Source organism: Camponotus floridanus, unplaced genomic scaffold (genome assembly GCF_003227725.1).
Source record: "Camponotus floridanus strain SB8 unplaced genomic scaffold, Cflo_v7.5 scaffold4, whole genome shotgun sequence".
Classification (NCBI taxonomy): domain Eukaryota; kingdom Metazoa; phylum Arthropoda; class Insecta; order Hymenoptera; family Formicidae; genus Camponotus; species Camponotus floridanus.
The window spans coordinates 2574161-2592861 of NW_020229547.1; the positions used below are offsets into that span (position 1 = coordinate 2574161).

At 40.8% G+C, this 18701-nt stretch overlaps 1 protein-coding gene across 2 annotated transcripts; it reads left to right on the forward strand.

The window, feature by feature from the left end:
* Positions 1-335: 335 nt before the first annotated feature.
* On the forward strand, positions 336-13347 carry LOC105251797 (protein drumstick). 2 transcript variants are annotated; one of them, XM_011258818.3, is made up of 3 exons: positions 336-1227; positions 6874-7518; positions 9933-13347. In XM_011258818.3, the coding sequence occupies exons 2-3, from the start codon at positions 7289-7291 to the stop codon at positions 10006-10008; spliced, it is 306 nt and encodes a 101-aa protein (XP_011257120.1). In that variant the 5' UTR covers positions 336-1227; positions 6874-7288; the 3' UTR covers positions 10009-13347. The 2 variants fall into 2 exon arrangements, with proteins under 2 accessions (XP_011257120.1, XP_011257122.1); XM_011258820.3 differs by having other exon boundaries at positions 338-1227; positions 9384-13347.
* Positions 13348-18701: the final 5354 nt, after the last annotated feature.

The window sequence follows — 18701 nt, forward strand, 5'->3', positions numbered from 1 at the left end:
TGAAACGCGCGCCGGGAAGAGTCAGTGGCTCTAGCTTTTGGATACGAGCGCTACCTTCGTAGCTTTTACGACCAGGGTTGGCTACCGCCCCCGCGGGGGGTATCCTTTTGGGAAAGGGCAAAGGCGGAAGGAAGCGGCGGTATTCGAGTACTCGAAGGGAAGGGAAGGGGTAGGGGAGACATCGCAAGATTATAGACCAGAAGGGGTCTCGGCGTGGGTGAAGAGGGATGCTCTCGTCTCACGGTTACGAGGGCGGGCCCAGACGCCGGTCCCAGTGGTAGGGATACTCGAGGTTCCCGTGGAGCGTGGAAGAGAGGGAGCAATTGAACGCTAGGAGACAGTCGTGGGTAAAGCGGAGAGGGCGAACGGATACCAAGCCGGGAGCTCAGGAAGCCGCGTCGACGAAGGATTTGTGAATAACCGCGCTGCTATTCGGCGTCCGGGTGAGAGACAAGGACGCATGCGGAGCCGGGACAAGACGCGCTACCACTTGTTCCCTTCTTCGTCGGATCTTCCTCTTCATCATTGTTCTCACCGTTTCCTCTCTACCGACATCACCCGCCGTCACCCTCTTCCCTCATTTTCCTTCTTCTCTGCTCCCGTTCCTCCTCCGCATCTTTCTCTCCACCACCACCTCCTCTTCCCCTTCACCTCTTTCTCCCTCTTCCTCCCTCTTCCTCCCTCGCCGTCCCAGCCGCCTCTTTTCTACCTCTACCATCGCAACGAGGTCGAGGAAGGAACATCCTGGACGTTCCCCGTGGAATCGAGGGAGGCTACCTTCACACGAACGACAACTGGTGGGTATCGGTGAGTCGGTTCGGTAGGGAGGTGTCTCCCGGTCCTCCAACCAGAAGAAGCGAGACGACGACGACGACGACGAGGAGACCTTTGGCGGTTACACATCGCGTCCTACCGTCTTCTGGTGTGCCTACCTATTCGGGCTACCAGCGAACCGACCGGCCAAACGAAGCTTCAGTCGACGCCGCGCACCCAAACGGTCCAGACCTGTCAGCCCGGAAGACACACGTGCAGCATCTCCTAACGCTTTCACGAGCCACCGTATCCCGTTTAAATAACGCGTTCACTGTTGGCGGCGTGACACAATCCAGACGCGTTTCGCGAGTTTCGTTCTTCGTTTGCTCTCCGAAACGCTTTTACAGCTTTATCTTCAACGGAAGAGTATTACTGCTCGAGGACAAACTTTTTACTAGCATTTCTCCTATCTCGGTAAGTCAAAGTCAATTAATTTATTATTTATAATTTTAATTAATAGAGTTTCGATCGGATATTCTACAATTATACAATTTTAATTTGACGTAGAAATTAATCTTTTTTTTATTAAATACATATAACATAATATACAAGTCAATCGTGTACTTGGACTTAATGTGATGATGTTATTATTTTAGTAACATTCGGAATTAATAAGAAAGAAAGAGAAAGCAGATTATATATTATTATAAATCTCCAACTTGACAAAAATATTTGTCAATTAGAAAAGGATGAAAATGAGATATCCGTACTACTGGATATCTCACGGAACCTTTTCGCACATTTTTTACTCGCGTGCATGTCTGGGCTATCAAGCGGGCGGGAACAGGTGTGGCCCATATTCGTTCGCGTATCTCGAGTCTTCGCGACTGAACTCAAAACCAGTAGCAGATTGTAGGGCGGTGCGCGGTAGCTGCCGCGTTCCGATTGGCCGAAATGGTCTCTCTTAGGTTGTCCACAATTTTTTCTTTTTAACGTCCTCGAATCCTTTTTCATTTCTTTACGCCAACTTTCTTTCTCAAATCTGATAATTCATGAACATGCTCTCAAGTGTATAATTTTTCCACAGCGATGTACAGAAAATAATCTCCCATTTTAAATCACGTGACGATCATTCCTAAGTTTGATTTAATTCATGGTCATAATTCAAGTATAGATAATTTTCAATTCTGTATTAAAACAAATCTTAAACATTTGCTTGTCAATCGCATCGACTAACTTGTTATGACTAAATTGTTAGATATTATATATATAATAATAGCATCAAAGCTCAACATTCTTTCCATGATTCGAAAATATAAATTTAATATTGAAATCTCTAGATTCTTCAAGTCCAACTCCACATATTTCGGAGTCTGGGGATCCATTGTCGGGCTACCATTTTTCTCTCGCCGCGAATCTTCCTGCGCGATAGGGAACAATCTCTCGGGAAAGAAACGCCCTTGCGTCCGCGGGTCCCCCAAGATACGTCATGTCTCGTGTTGGCGGGGATGAGGGGGGCAGGGAGGAAGGGTGTGGTCCATTCGCTCGGTGGACTTCTCCGGCCGCAGTGCGGTAGCGACTGGCCGAAAACCGGTAGTCGGCGGTAGGGCGGTGCACAGTAGCGACTCTTCTTTGGTTGGCTACTGGCCTTCCTCGCTGCGGCGAGGAGAACGAACGAACGACTCCGGAGGGCTACTGCTCCTTCCTTTATTCCTCCATACACGCGAGAACGAGTGCACGCACGTATATCGAGTCGGGGGCCTCTTCGGTTGGTCGTCTCTCCGTTCCACCTCGATTGGCTCCTTGTTCCACTCCGCCCTTCGTGTACCAACCGCGACGCGAAAGGAACAAAGGGTACCCGCGGACTTTCCCTCCCTTTTTCATCCAAGAATACCGATAGCAGGCTAGACAGACTCCGGTGTATTTTTCCTAGTTTTATTTTGCTGACAAGAGATGTATCGAATGTAGGTTTGAGAAATTTTCGGTATTTAAGAAGATATTTATCTGCGAAAGTAAGTAGCATCCATCCTAGATCCTTCAGACAGAACTTTACTTTATCAAGTAAGCTCGTTGACAGTTATTAAAATCCAACTCTCCATTTATTCGTTCCAATTACTTGGAATTACAATGGAAATATACGTGATTGTTGCATCGCGCGAAATTTCTTTCAATCGCTTATTTAATCATGATAGTATGTTCACGTTGCGAAAAGATCGCATGATTATTCCGAGCTCTCTCTCTCTCTTTCTCTCTCTCGACAAAATTCACTTTCGCACTGGTATACAGATTCGCGCATATCAAAACGCTTCTCCGTCTACTCGCAAATCTTCCGCTAGCACGACGATCTACATAAATGTCACATTATCATAAATTATCGTACATTATCATATCATTAAATGGAGGCGACCGCGCGAACTCTCGCGAAGCAAAAACAATAATAACAAGGATATTTGTCTTCTTGTCGATACGCGCGGAAACGTCATTATTCTCGATGCTACTCATCTCGCATCTCGTTACGCGCGCGATTTTATTTCATTTCTCTTTCTAGTTACGAACCTCATGATCTCCAAGAAGACTCCGGAATTATTAACTCCAGCAGCTCGTTATACTTGTTGCGACTCTGTTATTTTGCTCGCGATCGAGTTCAGACAGACATACGGTTATCAGAGAGCACGATCCATTTATCATCGTCCTCAACGGATTATTTGCGTGCCGCGTATCATCGTGCGCGCGCGTGTGCGTGTGATGTAAAACCTGAGCGTTTACACGACTAATGTCGCTTTCCTCGGCACCCGACTCATTAACGCACGACTCATTAACCTCGCCTCGCGCGCAAAGTGAGAACCTGTTCCTGCCACATGTGTCTCTTCCGTCTCGGGTAATACAGGCGTATCGCGACCTCGTAACTCTTCGACAAGATTGCCGCTTAGTAGCCGCGGCGTGTCGTTCATTTTCACGGGCGTATATATCAATATCTCATGACAGTAACGACTGGTGTAAATTTTGCGTTTCCAAGGAATAATGATCAAATTTAGAGGAGAGGAGACGCCGCGTTGAGAATAAATTTATTTATCTTGGCCTGAATTAAAAAAGAATTGTTCTACTTTCAATTTTCAATTTAACATCTCCTTTGATACTTTAAGCAATCGGATCGTTTGCTCTTAAAGGTATTTCAAGTAAATAAAATGAGAATTTCAATTTCTCATTTTTATATGTATATAAAAAATTAAATTTTTTTATTACTATATATATAAATCTCCTTGTTATTATTAAAATAAATTTTCATATTCTATTCATATAAAAAAAATTTCATCTTTAAAATTGGTTAAAATACATAAACGCATGAGAAAATTGAAATTGAAAATAACAGCAAAATTCCAATTTTCCAACAAAAATATTATTCCTCGCAGCTATTATACCTACTACTTCATACTCGTCATTTATTGATGACAGCCGTAGTTAAAAGGTCAACAAAAATGCCGCATGCAATTTATAAAATTATCAAAAATTCAGCCTGTAAAAATGTCTATTGCCAGTTTCTATACAAAAACCATATCGCTTTTTGCGATATCACGAATATCGTTCCCACCTAGCACGTCTCGTGACGTCAGTGTTTGCGTCAAGATCCGAATCCGAAGAAGCGACTCGGCGCGGTGGTTTCTTCGGGAAGAAGCTTTTTATAGTAAGCGCGTAATGCGCAGTTCCGACATTAGGCTCCGCCGCCCGTTAGGGGTCCATGGCTAAACCAATCTGGGTTACGCCCAGGCACGCTTATATTACTCATTCGGACACGCCGCTTTATTCGAGCGTGCGCCGTGCGCTTAATAATACGCGAGCCCGGTAGCGAGAGCTCCCGGTTACGCGCGCCGCGATTGGTTCCTCCAGGCTATCTTTCTTTCTTTTTCAACGCATACCGGCGTTGTTAAGAGCAGCTTCCGTTTCCTTCACGCTTCACAAATTTCGAATGCAATACATATTTTGCACGGAAGATTCATCTCTTTTCGCTGTAATTTATTTATGATACAGTTAATGTATTGCATATGCTTGCGAGATAGAGAAATAGATAGATAAATAGATAGATAGATAGAGAAAGAGAGAAAGGGAAAAATTAATATTTATTTTTAACGATAAAATAAATTGTAATTTTTGCCACATGAGAAAAAATGTGACTTTGGTGTGTAAATTCGCTTACATCAGACTCTAAATTATTCCCGAAATTTGAGACATTTCAAGGATAACCATGTTGAAAATTATGAATGTGTCAAAGTAAATGTAATAAAGCTGGGAATTTTACTCAGATCTATGATATCTTTGTATAAAAGTTATCAAGTAGAAAATATCTTCAATGTAAAGAGAAAAATGACGTAATTGGAAACAATTGGACGAATATATGTATGACTCTATCCATATCAGTCTTGTATGACTTACTAAAATTTTATTTAAGAAGATATTCTAATCTAAAAGCCGAATTTTTATGCTATTTTTGCAAATTTAAAAAAAAAGTAAGTTTCTTTGAGATAAGATTTTTCCCATATATTTATCCATACTTAAAATATGTTTCAAAATTTTTCTTTTATTAAAAAATAATTATAAATAAGTGCGGTATAAAATTTAATAAGGACATGAAAAGAAAAGTTGGTCCATGGCTCTCATGGCTAGGTACTAAAATGAAAAAAAAATATTAAAAATTTTTAAAATGACGTCACTTAGAAAATTAAATTTCGATTTTTGCCATTTTTTTCATCATTAAAAAGCTGTGAAAATTAAAAAAAAAATATTTCGACTTGATTTTTGGTGAGGACTATAGCCACACATATTCTGAGGCTGTGTGTATGCCCGACTCAATTGATCAACTAGTTTTTGAGATATCATGCAAGACATTTGAAAAACATGATTTCGAGAAAAACGCGTTTAAAAATTTAAAAATGGCTCACATCAATCGCATATTTATTGGCGACTCGTTTTCGTGTTTCTTTAGCGTCACGAACATCGGAAATTTTCACGATTTATTCGAAAAAAATATGACGAGTAAAAATTATAGATCGTATTCATTTTAACGCTAATAGTTGCTGCACTTTCTCTCTCACGTTTATCTCCAGTATACATTATCCCTATGAGTAAAATTTATATAAAATTAGTTCAAAAATTAAAAAATGAATATCCAAAGGATACGCGTTATGTAAGAGTGGTAATTTAAGTAATTTATAATAATTTAAATTGAGCAAAAAAGTATTGATAAGAAATTAATATTTTATTCGTGGCATTTTTAAATAATTATTTATCATTTGTTTCTTGTAGAAATAAAATCGAAAAATTTTTTACAATATTAAAAAAATATATAAATATAACATTAATATAATCGTACAATATTAATATGATTAATAATTTCATACGAATATTACAAAATTAATTGTGATTATATTAAATATTTAAGAAACCTTATATTTTATAAGATGGAAGGAGTAATTCTTTATGAAGAAATACAAATCACATGATAGTTTTTATTCGCAAATATACTTTGCAGAATTTTTACCGAAATAATAAAATATCAAATTAAACACAATTCTACAGATGAAATAAGACGAAACAAAGTTCATTTAATGCATTTATAACCAGATTCTTCAATTTTCAGAATTTTCAATTTTATTACTAAACTATTAATTTAATTGACTTCCTTACTTGTTGCAAATACAAAATTTAAGATACGAATCGATGACGTTCTACGTAAAATGATTATATTTCGATTCGTTAAGTACATTTTTCTCGCAACAAGCTTTCTTCGCGAAATCACTCGTACTCTCCTATATTAGTTTCAAGCGTGACCCTAATAAAATGTCGCGCGAATAATTCGGCTCGGGACGTTCCGCGCCAGACGCATCGACGAGCGCATCTTCCTCCGCCTACGCGTTTCGATAAGGAATGCAAAATACTTCACGCAGACTTCTTCGACTAACTTTGCTAACCCGTTGATCGTAGAGAACGGCATTTCGCCGTAAGCATCGTCAAAGATATATATACATACATATATACGCGAATACTTTGCTTCGAGCGACGCGGGCGATTCCCGTCGAAGCGCGCGAGTCAGATCGGAGGAATCATCGATATCTGTGCTCTTTTCAGGCAGAGAGGATCCTCTCGCGACGTGCTACAAGCAGTGATCTCACTCCCAGGAGTCAGCCGCGCTCGAGACTAGCTTTACGCGGGAGGAGAAGAGCGAATCGAGGAACGACAGAGTCGAGAGAGACAGATAAAAGGAAAAAGAGAGAGAAAGAGAGAGCGTACGAAAGTCTCTGCGTGCGAAGCAGGGAGAAAGACAGAAAGACGGAGAGTACATGACAGAGTAAGAAAGAGAGAAAGAGCGAACGACGAAGCGTACCGAGAAAGAGGACAGAGGGAGACAGATAAAGTGGTGGGAGTGACTCCGGGCGTCGGCGAGAAGAGCGAGAAAGAAAGAGAGAGAGAGAGAGAGACGAGTAGGAGGGAAAGGAGAAGACAGAGACTCGACCAAGAGAAGGAGCGGTGGGAATTTATAAGGATGTTCGCGATAATGCCGATGGAGACAGAGGGGCACGGCAGGGAGTTCGGCCGGCGGCAGAAGATGCGCGCCAAGTGCACGGTAGAGTTCGTCTGCAAGTACTGCCAGCGGCGCTTCACCAAGCCCTACAACCTCATGATACACGAGCGCAGCCATAAGGACGACGTGACCTTCACCTGCGAGGTCTGCGGAAAGTCCTTCAAGCGGCAGGACAATCTCAAGCAGCACAGGTACACTATACATATGTATATCATTTTGTCTTTATTTATTCTTTTTTTTCATCTTCGTATCGATAATCGTCGTTTTTTTTTCTTTTTTTTTCCTTCGATCTCGTTCCTCCTTCTATTTTTTACGCGTTCGCACGAGACATGCGCGAGCCGATCCGTGATCAATCGCTGCGATCTCCGAGGGATACGGGACCCTTTAAGGGGTCTCTTACAAGGGACTGTTCTCCTTCGAGTGGCGTCGCGCGTATAAAGGAAACGCGCATTCGCGACGTCGGTGGGTATCGCTGACGTTCCCGCGGAATATCGCGATCGCGAATCGGACTGTGTGACTGTCGATCGCGAGGAAAGTACCAGGGTCGTCGGAGACGTTTTCGTACTTCGTGCGTTCCCCGGGAATTCACGATCCGTCCGATTCAGTGTTCCGTCAATGAAGAACTCGAATAAAAATCGAGCCGCCGATTGAAATTAACCGTCGTTAGATTGCGTCATCGATTATCGTGGAAATCGTTCGTGTCGCGATTATCCCGTTTCTTTTCTTTTTTTTTTCCTTTTTTTCCATATGAGCGGACAAATATTGCTCGCTTCTCAACGCCGAGAATCGCTGATGGGCATCTCGATAATGAATAACATTGAAGTTTCAGCATCGTGCATTATATATCGCGTAAAGATTCTTAGTCGCGCGCGTAAGCTTTAAGCTGAGACTCGACGCAAGCGCCTCGAGGGGAAACCGGTCGGGTCACCGGTTCGACCTTTCGCAAAGTCGAGGAAAAGAGAAAAACGATCGGCTGTGAAGTCGGTACTTCATTCTGTGAGTCACTTCGCGGAGCGACTCGGCGATTCCTCGATCCGTCGTTGAGTAACTTGACGAGGCCAAGTCGCGAAACGCGATTCGAATAATTTTACGCAGAGAAATTAAGGTACATCGAATACGAGAGGATTAAATGTATCACGAAAACGTCTCGCGCTGATCTTTCAATATATCGTTAATTAACGAGACATTCGCAAAGCGTTCCATGCGTAAGAGGTCCATATTTTTGACAGAATATTGTATAATACACAAAGAAACAATATAGAGATGCAGACTATTCATTCGAACGCTATATTATTTTTAATAAGTGATATTTTACAAATAATGTTTTATTATATTAAAAGATATTTAATGTGTGATTGAAGTGAAAATTTTAACGAATAAAAGAAAAGAACACGTTTAAAGATATGACTGATCGCGGAGAAAAGATGCGATCACATGAGTCATTTGAGTGTAAAATTAATATACCTGCGTCAGAGAGAAGGCGATGACGATATCATGATAGATAGTACAACGAGAAATTTTAATCGAACATACTTTTTAAAAGCTCTCGAATCTTGTCTTATCGATCGAGAAAGTTGGAAGAGTCGACCGTCGCTTAAGCGATCACGGTGCCGGCCTCGAGAAGGTCAAAAGCGTCGGTTCGGCCGACTAGGAGGCCGCTACCGCGTTGACCTTTCGCATCGATAGCCTTGTGATGTTGCAACGTTGTCACCTTCACCCGCCTCCTCGCTGGAGGCGGTGAGAGAGGAGATACCTATCCGCGAGAGGATACCCATCCGCGAACTTTGCACTCCTTCTCTCGGCGCCTACGGGCCACGGGTCGAACCGATAGTTCGCGGCGCGCGAACCGCGCACCGTGCCCGGTATAGGATCGGCCTGACCCATAAATCAGCCTGAAATAATGCTCTGCCCCCGCATGGAACGCGCGAAACGAGCGAGCGAGCGTGCGCGCGAGAAAGCGTTTGAAGCGAGCGATAAAATAAATCTTCAATACTGGTGGATACTAATGGATACCTTGTATGTAACGGCGGTGGTCTTGTTTTCTGTTCTGTTGTAGATGTGGGTGGCGGTGAGCGGGAGCTCTCTGAACCTCCTGCACCTTGACACACACACAAAATGCACACCTCAGCGACATGAACAAATTTTTACAATAGACAACAGACAACAGCTAAAATTGCAACCACAATGATAAAACTGCAACCTACACGCACTCTCTCTCTCTCTCTCTCTCATTCTTCATCACCCGCACTTTCCCGCCCCCGCCCCCCCTCCTCCCCCGATTGATCAAGGCGCGATCGATCGGCAATTACCGCCACCGCAGAAAAAGCCCCGGCATGCGTGTATCTCTTCTTATTCTTCTGCCTGTTCCGCTACTTTGTCTGCGACTTTTACTACCCTCTACTTCTTCCACATCGTCGGCTATTTCTTGAACTAACACACGGCGCTCACGGATCCTACCGACGGCTCTAACGAGGCGACGGGGAATGATTGATAGATAGGAGGAGAATTTAGAGAATGAGAGAGGGGGGGGGAAGAAGAGAGCGAAGGGGTCTACCCCGGGAAGTGTACTTTCCTCATCTTCCGATTTCGACCATCTCTGTTCCAGGAGCATACACTCTGTTCCCTACAAGGGCTCCAACGGCTACTCAAATGGCTATTCAAATGGCTACTCTAGGTATTAGAAGCCATCCGGCCAACTACTATCCTAAATTCCCGTAGATACGCGTCTCTCTTTCTCTATCGAACGCTCTACTCACTCTCATCGACCGACCAGTTCTCCTCGATCTTCCTCCTCTATTAAAGCGATAATCCTCCGCGTCGATCCGTCGGCGACGACGTGTCACATTCGCCAGAGACGAAGCCGTCTCTGCGAACCGCAGGGGAACCGCGAAGCTCCATCGATCTTTTTAATATTTTTTTTTTTATTGTCACCACCTCGCCTACCAACCTTGCATTTTAGTTTGTTCGTCCCCGCTTCTTTGATCTTTTTTTCCGCTTCTCTTACCCTCCTGTATCCCGAGCCTACATCCAGACGTCAGCCAGAGACATCTTCGAGGAGAATCGACCAGACCGATACGAAGCACTGTCGCAGATTCACGAACAATGGCAGCAATCTGGGATACGATGCGGCGAACGATTATAGTTTCATTCAACTTCTTGCACAATTCTATCGATTCCAACGGATAACCGATATTCTCTTGTAAAATGCGATCGACGCATGTTGAAAGCGTGCGCAACATTTGCTTCATCAGATATTCGCGAAGACGCAATATTGCTTGTAAGTTTCGAACGCAGCGAACGTAATTTTAATAAAATAAAATAAAATTTTTAAATTATTTCTTCAAAATTCCTTCATGCGGGATGACTAGATCGGGAGTCTTTTCCCGATTAGGCTATTTAGATTGTCGAAAATTTACCGTTGCATATGATTAAATAGATAATGTACCATGCATAATTCGAGAACTCATCATAGCGCGAATAAAGATAACAACTAGCGTTTCATGTGAAATAGAGAAAGAAAGATAGATACGATACTTTCAAACAATAATTTACCCATCGGTTTAAGCCACGTATCAAATTCTTTTCTGTTTTAAATATTCATTTCAATTGGAGACATTTTAAATCGATAAAAATTTCCTGTCACGATAAACAATAAAAAGTACCACGATATTTTTAATCGGTCGTCGAACAAGAAAGTTTTTTTAAGAAAATTAAAGAGAATGACTCTTCATCCATTACACGAAGGGAGTAAACTGGCGGAGAGTCTTCGATCAACGATCCACTTTCTTCCGCATTTTCATAACGGAAGCTGAGGCACTATTCCCCGCAACCCTCCTCGGGCTAGCGTCCTAAATTGGACTACGTAATAACCTACCTACTAGCTCTACGGGAACGCGCCGGTCAGAGGATGCGCTTGTTCGCTTCCTCGCGTGCTACCGTGGACCACGCCCAGGCCCGGAGCGACGTCTTCCTGACCTCACCACCTGGCAATCAACCGCGAACAGCTACTTGGCTTCCCCGTTCAGAAAATCCGTACAATCTCGCGATGGTGATCCACGCACGGGAGACGCAGAATCGAATCGCTCGCGCGAACAGCGGGCGAGATTGTCGCCAAGATTGTCGCGACCGGACAACCTTGGCTTGTGTCCACATGGTGCGCACAAGGTGGTATCGCTGACGCAAATACCAGTCAGCTGAGATCGGTTTCCAATGGGTGAACCCTCGGCGAAGTGTCTCTTCGATTCCGGCCGAGACGCCCCGGCCAACTCAAGTGGAATAAGGATCGACCGTTATTCTCCGAGCGTCTCTCGATCGTATCTCTCTTTCTTTTTTCTATGTGTTGTCCTGTTTTTTCTCTCCCCCTCCTTTTTATTTAAATCCGCGCGCGGATAAAGCATCGCTCGAAAACGCGAAATCGCGATGGACGGACAGAAATATCCGCTTCGAAGTCGACGGAGCGACACGGTGTAGGTGGTGATGGCCGATTCCCATTTGCCTCTCGAGGAAGACGCTGAACGCGACATGTAGGATAGCACGCGTGTGGCGAGCACAAATATAAGATCGGCGTGTTTGAATACGATTATTGAGTAAACGGCGGAAACCTTCAGAGTTCTCGTTTCCAGAGGAAACGGTAGGAATACAAGACGTTTATCGTATAATGGAATCTATAAAACGTGAAGAGTCGAACGAAAACGTCAATGATTTTATTTATCGAGATTTTATGTTATCTAACTTTTGGAATTTCGCGTGAATTTCAGCGATGTAAATGCAAATTTTACTACGCACAAGACGATATTACATTGCAAGTACTTCTTTTCTGGAAAAACAAATTGTCTTATATATATATATATTTTTTTTTGCCTCTTGTATTCCTACCTTCTTCTCTGATATCTATATTTGATGCTCAAAACAGTGATCTATAGATTTACAATTATTATTATTCAAGAGGATGGAATCACTCATGCTATGACAATGAATTGTACCGTCCCCGCTCTAATCATCCTTCGACTCACGTCCATCGCGATGCATAAGGATGTATTTTTCGTGTATTAAATTTTATATATTTTGCGGCATGTTTCTAAATTGTACATTAAAAGAAGAGAAAGCGCTTAGGAGGGGAGAAACATGTATGTTAATGAGGATTAAGAAATTTGCGTGAATCTGACGATAATGTATACATTTTAGCGTCGCTAAACATTTTGCACTTTAACGCGAGAGAAAATTATACAAAACATGTAATGGGTTACAAGATGTGTATGCGAGTCTCGGCTATGGCGTCTCGAGAATATCGAGAGCTGCCATTTAGCTAGACATCAAACTCGCACATTCGGTATTAATGTGAAAAAAATTTACACGAATAGATCCACGGTGCGGCTTCGAGGAGCACAGGACAGAATTTCGTCTTTCTTTCCGTAACATTGTTTCGATTTCCCTTTAGGGCGGAATGAGATTGCGGTCGTACTTTGTACATAGCTTGCAAAAATTGTGCATCCCACTGCGTCTTTAATATTATTATTATTATTATATTGATTATTAATTATTATTATTATTATTAATTATTATTTTACGAATGTTATCGACATAGTGCTTAGTCATTCTGTATTGTAGCCGATAGGCCTCACGAGTGTAGAGCTGCATTTCACGTTGTACGCGGCATGATAGCAGTGATAATAATGTTATTTTATTTTTTATTATAATATAAAATTATATTGCATTATATATATATACATATATATATATATATATATATATATATATATATATACATATATATAATATATATTATATATATTGCCACATCGATATCCATGCATGTATCGCTAGCTTTACACAACCGAGGTACACGGTCAGCCCGTTAGGAAGTTTCATGTTTCTATCTCTCCAAGAGAGATGAGATATAATATGATACGCGCGCGCGACGATGATTTCATGTATGCTTTCCGCACATAGCATTGTATTAGTGGGAAAATTCCACTCTTCACAGCGGACTAGAAATAAATTCGCCAAGTTGTAAAACGCTACATCTCTTGCCCGTGTGCTTCTTTCTTTCCTCTGTGTTGAAATCTCCTTGGTGCTTAAAAAAAAATTCCTCCCTGCTCCTTTTATATCGTCACATGGCGATGATTAAGATGATTCCTCTGTTTTATTTTTATTTTTGTTTGTTTTCTGGAAATAATTTCGAGTCGCACAATATGTAGTATTTACGGTGAGTTTGTTTGTAATCTAACGAAAGATTTTCTCTCCTTCCTTCACATTTCGTCCCGAGGCATTGCATCATTTTCTTAAGTGTACACGGTGTATAATGAGAGAATCTCATAATACCGGATAATTATACTACAAATTATACGACTGTGACTTACAATTAATCTGCATCTCGTTTGAGGCCAGAGCTATAAGATGACTCAATCGTAGAAATTATCGGGATAATTCATTCCTGAGGATCGCTCAGAAACGGTCGTCACGCAAATCACGGCGAGTTAAGCGACGGGCCAGCGCACAGGACGAGGACGAGGAAGAGGGAGACGGAGAAGAGTAGCAATCCTGATCAAGACAGATCTCCCGCAGGCGTGAAATAGCGAGTTGTATGAAACCATCCTTCTTGTCACAATAAGTCAACCGACGATTAACGGTATATCTTGATCCAATTGACGTGTGAAAACATAATAAACGTGTATTAAAGAAGATTAAAAATACGTGGGACGTTTATTAAAAAAATTGATCAAAGAATTAGACTCGATAACATCGTAATCATATTATCCATTTTCTTAATTAATTTTATATATTTTATATATAATATTTTTATTCGACATTTGAATCTGCAACATTTAAATCACCTTTAGATTCAATCAATTATTATAAATGTCAAGAAATCGATCTCTTTCTCAATAAAATTTAATAAATCGATTTACTAAACGATATTAAATATCGTACGTCGCTCTCTGACTTTGCTAGTTTAAGACGAGATTGATGCTATCGTTCGGCAAATTCTTCCATTGTGCACTCCCGCAATTGTGCAACAAACGCGGAGTTCGAAGCCGTATTCCATGAGCGCATAAGATTGCACGCGCGGTGCATCCTGTTCGCTCTTTATGTTGTGGCTGGAAGCTGCTCTCACCTCCTGGGGCAAAAGTCGTGAGCTGAATGTCACGGTGATTGAATACGACCCGTTGATGTGCTTCCCGAGACGTACGGACCGAGCTGGTTTTCCGCACCGAGTCTTCTCAACGTTTCTGTAATTTTTCGTCTCTAATTACTTTAACCTCGGGTAACAAAATTTAATTATTTGCATGTAAAGAATAATGTCTGTTCGCAGTAAATACATGCTATAAAAATGCACAATATTTCTTGTATAAATAAAAAAGCAATAAAAGATATATGCAGGAGTCTTTCCAAATCTTCTAAAATCGATTAAATCTCCTAATCAAAAAAAATATATATATATATAAAATATATATAAAAATATATTTAAAAAAATAAATATATATAGAATATAAATATATATATATATATATATATATATATATATAAAAATAAATATATATAGAATATAAATATATAATATGTATATGAATATATAAAATATATAAAATATAAATGTAAAAAATAAATATAAATATAAAATATAAATATATAAAAATGAATATAAAAGAATGGAATGTTGGCATAAGACACCTTCAGACATCTCTTTGCGATCGTCTCTGTGTCATTGAAAAAAAATATATTAAATATTAAATAAAACTTTTATTTTACGAGGCGATTCTTTCTCAAGGAAAGCTCATTCTCGCGCCTTCAGTCTTCGTCTCTCTATTGCATTACTGCTTCCACGAGCTCTCGGGCAAATATGCGACTGATAAAGCCACTTCTCGTACAAACTCGCATTTCCACACACTTAGTTATGGGCGTGCGCGGAGTGTTCGGTTAGCGGGCAGAAGCTTCCCATGGAACTCTCACCTCCGCGGGCGGAAAGTGAACTTCGCGACGTTCAGTCAGCCGTCGTGCACAGCCGCGATCCTTTTTCGGGTGAAAGGTTGGCGAAAAATGCGGCAACAGCTACCGCGGTAGCTCCAATGCCACGATTCGCTTTCACCGCGGAAAAGATGGAATCTCTTTTCCTTTTTATCTTCGATTAGATAAGAATTTTAACAACGCTAGTAAACATGAAAAGTATTTCCTCCTCTAAAGAGTAGCTAATTTTTATTAATTTTTATATAAAAGAAAAGAATATGATTCTAATAATTCTTAATTAGCTCTTTCATTTATATGATATAGTTTTTTTATAGAATTTTAGAGAAAGCCAATTTTTGTCAACGAAATTTTGAGTCTAAGAAATTTAGATTGACATCATACACTGAGTTTAAGCTTATGATTGAAACGGTAGCTACATTGTTTAAATTTATTTTGTTTATTGAGCACAAATCTAATGTTTTGTAAACCTGTTTATTTTTAAATATTTTGCTTTGTTTTACATTTTATTTTCAAGATGCCACGTAATATGTTGGCAATTTTTATTATATGTAAAATGAAATGACTTTTTCATCTCAGAAACATGTAAGTCTCTTAAAATAGCATTATTATTTCGGTTGTAAAATAAAAAATCAAGACATCCTGAACAGACACCTGTAATCCATATATAGTGAATCTTGGTGTTTGGTTGAGAAGTAATGTATGGTCAATGCCTTTTACCATTGATTTTCTATGATGGTAAAGCTTAAAGACAATATAAGTTATTATTTTGATATGATGCCTCCCCTTTAACATGAAATATGGAAAAAAGTGAAACAATCATCAACTATCCACATATTCTTTAAATTACGCGACTAATATTACATGGAAACAACATGCCTGTAATCCATCAAAATAATACATTTTGATAAAAACATGAAAATTAATCAAAAACATCGTTTAAATCTTAATATTAAATTATGCTACAAAACTTATTAATAAATCAAGTGCATTGCTTTTTGTCAAAAGACTTAAATACATATATTATTTCTCGAAACTTAGAGAGCTAATAAAAATATTATATAGCATCATGTTCTTTTTTCTCGTCTCATTTTTAATAAAAATTAATTATTTCAAGATAATATTATGTCACTCGCGAAAGTGATATCACAAGAGTCAGGATCACAAAGGAAACTTAAAGAAAGAAAAAGAAAGGAATGCGGCAGTTGAGACGATTATATTCTGCTACGCGTAATGATAATTATATAGGAAGAGCTTGCGCAATATCAATTTCACGTATAGATGCCACTTTTCAAGGACTCCAATTGCCACATCCAATCGTTGACGAACGTATCAATCTTCCAGATTCGAATTTCTTTTCACGAGAGGATCGAAGCTATCGAGGCCATCGAGAAAACCAACTTGCCATAGTGAATCGATGAAAGTCAATCAATGAGACGAGGTCACGGATGAATATAGATACACGCGTAATTACATTTACGCTACAACATATTATTAAGAATCGAATCGAAATAAGGCGAGAAGATAATCGAAGACGGTTTACGTGTGAAAGCGAATGCGATTGCGGATAGTAGCTAAAGGTGAGTGCCTAAAGGTTAAAAAGGTTACTATCATCGATTAAATCATCGTCTTAAAACGCGGTAAAGATGAGAGTCATAAAATAACGCGTAAAACCAAAAACGCCCGATAAAATAACGATTACGAATAAGACGTCGTGATAAATCATTATCTCCTTTTCTATTCAAAGTGGATACACGTTTACAGTTTGTATCAAGCAGAATTAAATAATCTTCTTTTCGAAAATATTGCAGTTTTGCAGGAGAGTGCATACATTCGTCTTACACTGAACATTTGCTGGGAATCCAGCTCCTGGAAGTCATTTTACCGCATTAAAGCGATTAAATTGCAGTTTCATCGAGCAAACTACGAACGCAACGTCCGAACGTAAGAAACCAACTCATGAGAAGCGCGGGATGTGTAGAAAAAGGGAAAAAAAGACTGGTAACGCGGCCCCGGAGATACACCGCGGATACAGCGGCACGGAGCACCAGAAGACGGAGAGTACCTAAAGGTTACTACCGCATCATCGCCGCGTCAAACTACCAGCTAGATTAGAAGTCCCCCTTGGGCGAGCACGAGGTGTGTTTTGCTCGACTAGGACTCCGGTCTCTGTCGGACTCGCTCTCGCGTACACACGGTTTCGCGACGCGGTAAGCGTCGTCCAGCATCGCTAGTCGGTAGGTTGGTAGGTAGGTAGGTCGGTTGGTCGCTCAGTAGGTATATTAAACGATCCAGTCCCTCTCTCTCTCTCCCCCCCTCGTTCCCCTTCTCCTCCCTCCTTCCTTCTACGCTCGATCCGACTCTCTCCCTCTCTTTCCCTGTCGTTCTTTCTCTCGTCGCTGGCGCGGCTTCTAAGATCTGTGGGAGCGCCTTTCACCTAATTGTTGGCACAATATGTGAAGACGAAGCCACCACGGTTCCCATCGACTTCTGGAGATGATACTCCGACTCGTGGCGCCTAGGCACAATCGCTATCCTAGGGACCTCCAGAGGTCGATCGCGGGATCGCTTGCGACCAGAGGGGATTAGATTTACAAGTAGTAGATAGGAGGCCATAGCGTATAAGAGGTCAGGTTGGAAGAGCAACCACTGTGCGAATCATTCGCTACTCGGTTACTCGGTTTAGCGATATCTGGTCTTGCAAGGTACGGCAGCTTCGTTTGTTCCAAATATTGCGCGTCTTCATCGCATTTATTGTATTTATTTGATATCTCATATATTTATTTCATTTTATACTATACGTTACTTATATTTATATGTATACATATTGTATATATTTACTCTTGAGAAGAGAGATAAAGTAAATAAATATAATAAAACAAGATATATGTGTACGTGTGGGTGTATTAAAAAGAATAAAATTCTGATTCATGTATTTCTTATCAAAAAAGAATTAATTTTAATAAATTTGCTTAATTAATTTGCATATACAATACGATCACACATTTTCAATCTTTGCCTATTTTTTCACTCGTACAATCATCAGAGAAAAATTGAAATTATATTAAATTAGACTGAAAATAGTGCGTATTAAATTCGAAATTAAATTAAAATCATCTAAGGAGTATCAAATGCACTCGTTGATCGGCCCGAACTGGATCGTCCCACGCGAGGACTGCAAAAATAAAAATGGCAACGTTCTCACGCGACATTCGTGACGACCGATGCTCCTCCTCGAGAAAGAGCTCGCGACACGTCTGCCATAGCGATAACAACAACAACGATGACGATGAGCCTCCCGTTGTCCCCCTTCGGCAATTCGCCACGATCTATAAATTACGAGACAAGAGCCACCTCCGCGCGCCGAGTGAGGTCCCGTTGTGACTCACCGGTGCTGGAACGAGAAAAAGAG